Source organism: Epinephelus fuscoguttatus, linkage group LG19, assembly GCF_011397635.1.
Source record: "Epinephelus fuscoguttatus linkage group LG19, E.fuscoguttatus.final_Chr_v1".
In the NCBI taxonomy this organism is placed as follows: domain Eukaryota; kingdom Metazoa; phylum Chordata; class Actinopteri; order Perciformes; family Serranidae; genus Epinephelus; species Epinephelus fuscoguttatus.
Genome location: NC_064770.1, coordinates 29,238,129 through 29,246,107, shown reverse-complemented (window position 1 = coordinate 29,246,107; position 7,979 = coordinate 29,238,129). Strand labels below are relative to the sequence as shown.

At 40.0% G+C, this 7,979-nt stretch overlaps 1 protein-coding gene across 3 annotated transcripts; it reads right to left on the bottom strand.

Moving 5' to 3' along the window:
- Positions 1-841: 841 nt before the first annotated feature.
- On the bottom strand, positions 842-6,732 carry nudt9 (nudix (nucleoside diphosphate linked moiety X)-type motif 9). Of its 3 annotated transcripts, none has more exons than XM_049562144.1 (8): positions 6,558-6,732; positions 5,646-5,924; positions 5,407-5,544; positions 4,014-4,100; positions 3,629-3,740; positions 3,278-3,424; positions 3,103-3,187; positions 842-2,089 (listed from the first exon to the last, which is right to left on the bottom strand). In XM_049562144.1, exons 1-8 carry the CDS (start codon positions 6,653-6,655, stop codon positions 1,944-1,946), a joined length of 1,092 nt encoding a protein of 363 aa, XP_049418101.1. In that variant the 5' UTR covers positions 6,656-6,732; the 3' UTR covers positions 842-1,943. The 3 variants fall into 3 exon arrangements, with proteins under 3 accessions (XP_049418101.1, XP_049418102.1, XP_049418103.1); XM_049562145.1 differs by having other exon boundaries at positions 5,407-5,541; XM_049562146.1 differs by having other exon boundaries at positions 5,646-5,888.
- Between the last annotated feature and the right edge of the window lie 1,247 nt (positions 6,733-7,979).

Sequence of the window (7,979 nt, the reverse complement as noted above, 5' to 3'; positions counted from 1 at the left end):
ACAGATTATTAATACCACCTCTTATGAAATCTGTTAAAGGGACAGTTCAACCTAAAAACACAAATACATATTTTCCCTCTTACCTGTAGTGCTATTTATCAGTCTAGATTGTTTTGGTGTGAGTTGCTGAGTGTTGGAGATATCAGCCGTAGAGATGTCTGCCTTCTTTCAAAGATAATGGAACTAGATGGCACTCGGCTTATGATGCTCAAAGTGCCAACAAAGTGCATTTAAAAAACTCAAAAGCAATGTCTCTTTCCAGAAATCATGACCTGGTTACTCAAGATAATCCACAGACCTTGATGTGAGCAGTTTCATGTAGGAACTATTTTCTTTCCACTGAACTACACCGGCCAAACATATTACTATGCAGAAGAAAGTGTACATCTACTCATGGATGAGATGCTCGTGCTTGTGACAGCGCGAAATGTAAACATTAATAGCGTCCTCCTTGGCTAGCCTTGTGGTGCTAGGTGAGCTAACAAAACTTCCTTGTGCGCAGTGATGTAGTTGGCAGATGTAGTTCGGTAGAGAGAAAATAGTTCCTACATGAAACTGTCCACAAGGTCTGTGGATTATCCTAAGTAGGTCATGATTTCTGGAAAGTGACATTGCTGGAGTTTTTCAAATGTATTTTTTGGCGCTTTGAGCATCACAAGCCGAGTGCCATCTCGTTCCATTATCTTTGAGAGAAGGCAGACATCTCTATGGCTGATATCTCCAACACTCAGCAACTCACACCAAAACAATCTAGACTGATGAATAGCATTACAGGTAAGAGGGAAAATATGTATTTGTGATTTTGGGGTGAACTGTCCCTTTAACAGATTTCATAAGAGGCGGTATTAATAATCTGTGTGCTGTAGTGAAGATGCCAAAAAGGCACTTGTGGGAAAGGAACAAGAGTGTGGCTGGAAGTGAACCTCTGGCTGTTATGTCCAACACTGAGCAAAACAATCAAGATTGATAAATAGCGTTACAGGTAAAAGGAAAAATATGTATTTTTGATTTTGGGGTGAACTGTCCCTTTAAGAAATGTTTTTCTGTTGTTGGCTGCTTTCTGATAACAGAAGTGTCCATGTGTTAGTGTTTGTGTCATGAATCCTCACAGATACAAGCCATTTAATGCGTAATTCATCACAAAGTACGCACAGCAGTGAGATGACACTTACTGATGTGAATGTTTTGGAAAAGACAGGCTGTCGAGTGTGAAATGGCCTTTGCTTCCACCGTCTGTTGCCACTTGAAAACATGTTTGTCCTCCAGCTTCTGGCCTGTCTGTGCTCAGCTTCAGCACATTGTTCGGCTGTGTGTGGAGCTCCACCACATCTTTATATTCATTTCACATCTAAAGATCAAAGTCAATCGACACTTTTTCATTTTGATTGCCCCCACGCCTTATCACACTTAAATTAATGTAGTATGTGTTGTGTTCGGCAGCTCATTGTGTTTGTTCTTACATGATCACGCTGGGTTAATGTGATCCTTGTTAACATTGAATAAATTAGCATAATTAGTGCCAACAGAAACAGTACAGTGTGCCACTCAGTAGCATCTTGCGTTCTACAGTCTCATGTTAAGCTTCTTCCAAGCAATGAATCAAAATCTTTTTTATGAAAATGTACATTTCTTCTCTTTCATTTTATTTTCTGCAGCTCGTACATGGGCTGAGCCATGTCCTCTGTGGCAAAGTTTTCAACATGCTGTTACATTCATTTCATACAATTTGCTATGTCAATCTAAACCTACAGTCACAATGTTGCTGTAGATTGTACAGGGGGAATACGTATGAGTGCATATAAGGCTTTCAATGACTATGATTATTGGGTTTAAATTAGCAAGGGAAGATTCACAAAAGTTTAGGTGTCATGCATCCTTAATGCATCAGCACACAAGGCTCTTAATGTTTCCTTCATTGACATGTCAGAGTCCGTCGTCCTTAGTTACCAGTGAGCTTTCCTCTCTTTGGCAACCAGCTCCAGGAAATGGGAATGATTCGCAAAGAGCGGGAAGGACGAGTCAACATCAACCCACTGGACTTGTCCTGCGTCATCGCCAGCTTGGAGCGGCAGCTCGCTCACACTGTTGCCTACGGTAACGACATATGAGATATGTCATTGTCCTACAAAAACCCCATTTGTTGCCACTAGAGAGAAAATACCTCAAGAACTGTAACAGGGTTTGGATAGTTAGAAAGGGAAAAAAAACATTGGGCCTCATTCAGCAACTGTTAAAGAAGCATTTCACTGCTGGAAGGACAGCCTTGTCATAGAACTGTGCTGTCTATACAGTAGAAAGATGCAAATACTTTTGAAATTGGTGCTACATGACGTGGGCTGTGGTATTCAAGGCCCTCATGTGAGGTGAGCCCACAGAGATACTAGAATGAATAATAGCTGTGGATGTACAGATGGGTCCACAGAGAAAGCCTGTGAACAGGATCCAGAATTTTGTGCTAGGCCCCTGACTACCAGAATGCACTGCGCTGCACCAGACCAATAAACACTCCCACTAGTGGGTAAAGTAATGCAAAGTGCCTTTAAACTGCCAGCTAAAATGTGCTTCAGAAAACATTTGAGGCCAGATATCAGCAACGCAGTAACAGAATCTTGGTTTATATTTGATCAGCGCTGTCTAATTTTACTGTTTGATTTCAGTGCCATCCAATACTTAGTGATTGATCATGTTATGTATAGGCCCAAAGTAGGTCTATTTCTGCATTCCAGGTCTATTTGCACAGTGGCAGATTTATTGCTGCTGCAAGATGTTGCAGATTAAGCCCTGGGGAGGGAATGCATCTTCCAGGACTGTGTAGATCTATTTGCAGAGACTGAGAGGTGGTCAGAGTCTCTCTTCTGTGTTTGGCTTTTTTTGGCCTCAGATTTGAGATCACAACCTACTTGATCAGCTGCGTGCTTAATTCTCTCAACTTTTATTTTCAGTTTCTGTGCATTAATATAGCCATGTAGTCTTACACACTTATATTTGGATTTCTCAGGGCATTTACTTAGACTTTTCTTCAGACCTTTCTCAAGAAAAGAAAACTAAGAATTAACTTAGAGATATTGGTGAATGAGGCTCATTCTTCTTCATTACTGATACCTGAGTCATCATGAAAGTTGACAGCAACTGTCTCCATCCAAGCATTGTCAGTGTTTCTAGGATCATCCACATAGCCTTTATAGACCTGAGGAAGAAAAAAAATATATTTCTGATTCCCTCATGGAAGCATTTGTTGAATAAAATGTGACAGTGAACAAGTGAGTGAACTGCTGACCTGAAACCCTGGTGATTTGAAGAGTTTGGTGATGCGTTCACTGATCTTCACTCTCTCTGCTGGCGGGACTGCCAACGAATTCAACGCTTCTTCTGAGAACTCCCGCTGCAGCGTGAGAGAGACCTGCTCCCCTGGATCTACCATGCCCTACAAAACAAGCACACGCACACAAATAAATAGGCAAGTCACATGGCCGTGACACCTTACATACCAGAAACCACTCAAACCTGTCCATGTCTTAACATTTAATTCTTTTTATTGTCCCTGAGCATTCTTGAATAGCTGTGAGCAAATCATAATAGGCACACCCTAATCAGTGAAGCTTGTAAAAGAAGTAAAAAAGCCACCAACCCCAGGAATGGCCCACTCCCCGCAGTCTTTCCTCTTGATGGACACAAACTGCAGGATAGGCCGCTTGGAGACTAAGTGAGACACCTTTGCTCCTTTGGCATCTACTTTCCATCTGCCAGACGATGACACACATTAGACCATCAGGCATTTATAAAAAACAAACAAACTGCTAAGTGCGTAAAGTTATCCATTTTTCTGACATGAAAGACAACTGATCTGATACAGTGATACCATGTTTTGGAAGAACCTTACGTTGCCTGGTTGTAATGAATTATTGACTGGGTTTTCCCTGGTTGAATAATTTTTTATGTTACTAAATTGAGTAATGAACTATGGTCACCAAGTGTGATAATGATACCGATGTGTAAAATAAAGAAAAAGTTACCTGGTGACAATGGGATCAGCTGCGTGATTGGGTCCCCATCGTCCCAACAAACCTCTACCAGTCACCCCAGTGCGGCCATGAGGATTTCTACATGGGTAAAAAGTATTTGTTTATGAGCAGTTTTAAGAGCATACGTTTACAAAAATCTAAATATTTTACAAACACAAAAATCATCAGAAAAGGGCACAAAGAGCACTGTAGAGCTTCCAATTAAACTCTTTAGTTTTTAGAAGAAGTGATCACAGGCCTGCTCTGGCTTCTCATCCTGACATGTGTATTACTGTTAAATATTCATTAAAGGAATACTTCACCCACAAAATGACCATTGGTATATATATATTACTAATCCGTTGTTACCTTTTGTGCGTGTGCCTCCACAGTAAACAAAGAAACCAAAAGACAGCAAACATTTTTGATGGATTGAAGTAAAAGGGGGGCCGGTTTAACAACAGAAAACTATATCAATACATCCATTTACAAGCTTATAAAACTTGTGCAGAGTAATCCAAGTCTTATTCATCCAGTGTTATGCTCAGTACTTCCCAAACAGACAGCCCTTTCCAGGAACTTATTGGAGAGTGAAACCTATCTGTGCTCTCTTCAAATCCAGACTCCATGGACAAAAACAATAATTTCACCTCATTTAACATGGGAGCTGCTGCTCTACTGCTGCCTTCATCAAATTTTTTGCATTACTGCGTAACTTTGGTGTTTTAAAGGGTTAGTTCAGATTCCCTCAAGTCACATAACAACACAAACACAAACAAACTACTGATCTAGGCAGCAGTAGACCAGCAGTTCCCTTGTTCAGTGAGGTAAAATTACTGTTCTTGTCAATGAAGTCTGGTTCTGAAGGGAGCATTGATACGTTTGACTTTCTGTTCAGTTCCCAGTCAAACAGGACTGTCTGTTTGGGAAGTACTGAGCATACGACTGGATAAATGAAACTTGGATAATACTGTTGAGTTGTGTGAGTTTATAAACAGATGCTTAAACATATTCACAAATTCAAGGTAACATGGGCTGAGTAAATTAAATACAAATGGTCATTTTATGGTGGAAGTATTCCTATAAGCAACATCTTTAACATTAACATTCAATGAAATGACTAATGTAATGTGAAAGGATTGCTAATACTAGAGAGAATCATCATCCCCATTGGCAGCTCTATGCAGCTGCTGCTACTGAAAGTAACATTAGGAAAGAGTTTGCTATGTCATTAGCCATCAAAAATATAAAATCTGACATAATATACATCGTCTTGTTACTTCTAACTCTCTTTTGGAGTCTACTCTCTAATTATGAGGCATGTAAATCACTGACTGTAGATGTGAACTACCTGTTTTTGTGCAAAACCAACTGAGAGTGTAAGAACAATTTCTCTATAACTTACAGTGGCTTTCCTTTTTCTATTTTGTAGGTGCCGCCAAAGCTGGTCCTGTCCACGCCACCGTCCACAGTGTTGAACTTTGGAGAGAAAGAGCTGCGAGCAAAAGTCATCAAAACTGGCATGAAAAATCTCCAGCTGCTGCTTTGAAAACAAACAGCATGTGTAACAGTCAGAATATCTCACAGCAGCCAAGACAGTAACTACTTGGTAACTACCAACATACATATCAACCTACTGCTCACCCAATATCAGGGTCCGCCCATGCTGGCTTCTTTAATACTGAAGGGTCAGTGTGGGAGACTGGATTATACTGCGGCCAGCTCTGACTCCAGTCCACCTTGTCATCAGGCACGAGTAAGCGCTTGACTTTGGACCCTGGATACTGAGGACATCTGGACTTGACATGAGGCGCTGCTGAGGAAGGCATTGTCCGGACACTGGTCGTGTAGAGGTGACAGCAACTGGCACTGATGGGTCTGATGGTTCTGAAAGGGTGAGAAGATGAGCAGGAGATGGCAGACCTGCAAGGGAGGAAATATGAGACATGGAAATCCAATAAGTAAGTAAGGCGCGCTCTGCCTTCCCTGCAGCAGCATGGTCCCAGCCGGCCACCACCTACATGCACTCCTTGCTCCCCTGGCTCTTCTGCAAATAATGGAAACACTTTCCTAATGAAGTAATGGCAGTGTTAATCTTCTGACATAAGCTGACATCACATTAATTCAGAGGGAAACCAAACACTTGCAGATCATACCAGAACAGCAGGACAGCTGCAATTATACTGCAATACACATCTGTTGCATGATGGTTTAGCTATGATTTGTTGAATTTTGCACGACATAACGTTTCATATTATTATCATATTAAAAGGAAACAAAGCCTGGCTATCATTTTTGCATATAAGCAACATTAAAATACAGTACAACGATAATAAACAGTTAGCTAATGCTTATGTCTACGTAAGTATTGACTTCAATCATAACGCCAGGCATTGATCAAGGACTTTGACAGAAACAGCTACTGCAGCACATACCTATGACCACTTTCAAGTATAGTGTCAGCTTAAAACTGAAACTGTCCTATAATGTCAAATAGTCACAGTTTTTAACGTTGGTTAAATCTATATAAGAAACGTTACTGTCTACCGTCCATACCTAACTCCGGGGGAGCACACGGTGTACTGGAGTCCGAAGAGAGTGAGCGCCAGACGAAGACGACCGAACCAGTCCCGTCGCAGAAGAAAATGTACCATTCCTTGGACAAATAAATCAATAGTTAACAACCACAACACGCAGCGCCAAGTAACCAGGAAGTGCTCCGCCCGACGCGGTGACGTCACAAAGGGGTGTGGTTACGGCAGTCGCACTCGTTTCCATGGTGATAACGTTCAAGTGTACCACAATAAAGGTAAAAATATTATACATAGATGGGTTGAAACCGATATAACGCTATATTTTATAGCTATAAATTAGACACAAGAAACAATTTTGTTGCATCTGTTTTTGTGTATCTAAATTATAAATATTTCATTTAAAAACTAGTAAATTCCTTTTGTCAATGAAGCTAAATTAACAATCAGATGTTGATGGGTTGAAAAAGGACAATTACCCACCTAGTCAGTATCTATTTTGCTGTAATGTCAGTTGTGAGGTGGAAAACCGCATTGGCCTTTTAGGTGGAAGCCCACAATTATAATACCAGGTTTCCTCATACATTAATGTCAATATATTTAAGGGACTGTTCGTTATTTATAAGAGGGGAGGGGTGGTGTAAAAAGGGGGAGGCATATTAAGCAGCGGGGAGGGACTTATGTTGTTTATTTTGGCTAAGGGGAGGGGCATACAGCTTTAAATGGCTGTATTTTGTATTTATTTTAGCACAGATTTTTAAAGAAAACATGCCTCTATCCAAACCTGCTGACCAGAAACTGTGAAAACAGGAATCATCATTGGATTTGTAAATTTCAGAAATCCTTGAACAGATTATGTGGGAGGAATGCTTCACTCAGAAAAAAAAACCCAAGACAAATCAAAGCTTAAAATAGTGATATTTCATCAAAATTCTACATGTTTCATGTAAAATTTTGCAAAAATAAAATTTGCAACAATTTGCACCAACTAACCAGCATACCAAACAAGAATAAAAAAAAAAGCCATAGCTTTTTCCAACTCCAGGATTTGATCTTCAACTTTCAAATTTAAATCATCCAAGAGGAAGTTTTTAAAATCTAACAACTGACATGTGGTGGAGGGAGGTTGATGTATTTTCCTCTAGTTAGTCAGTCAGTCAGTCAATATTTGTAACTTCATGGGAAGGTAAAAAATAAATAAATAAATAAATAAATAAATAAATAAATAAATAGATCAAACATAAAAATATATAAAATATAAGGCTGCATAATACATATCCTCCTGAGACCCTGTGTCCTCATATGAGGACATCACATTTTGGGTCTACCTGACCTTATACTTAATTCTACTTAACTTAGATCTGCTGTCCTCATTTGTGGACCCTTTTGTTGTGCCACCTCAATACACTAATCCATGTAAAAACAAAATGGCAGCCATCTGTGCCAA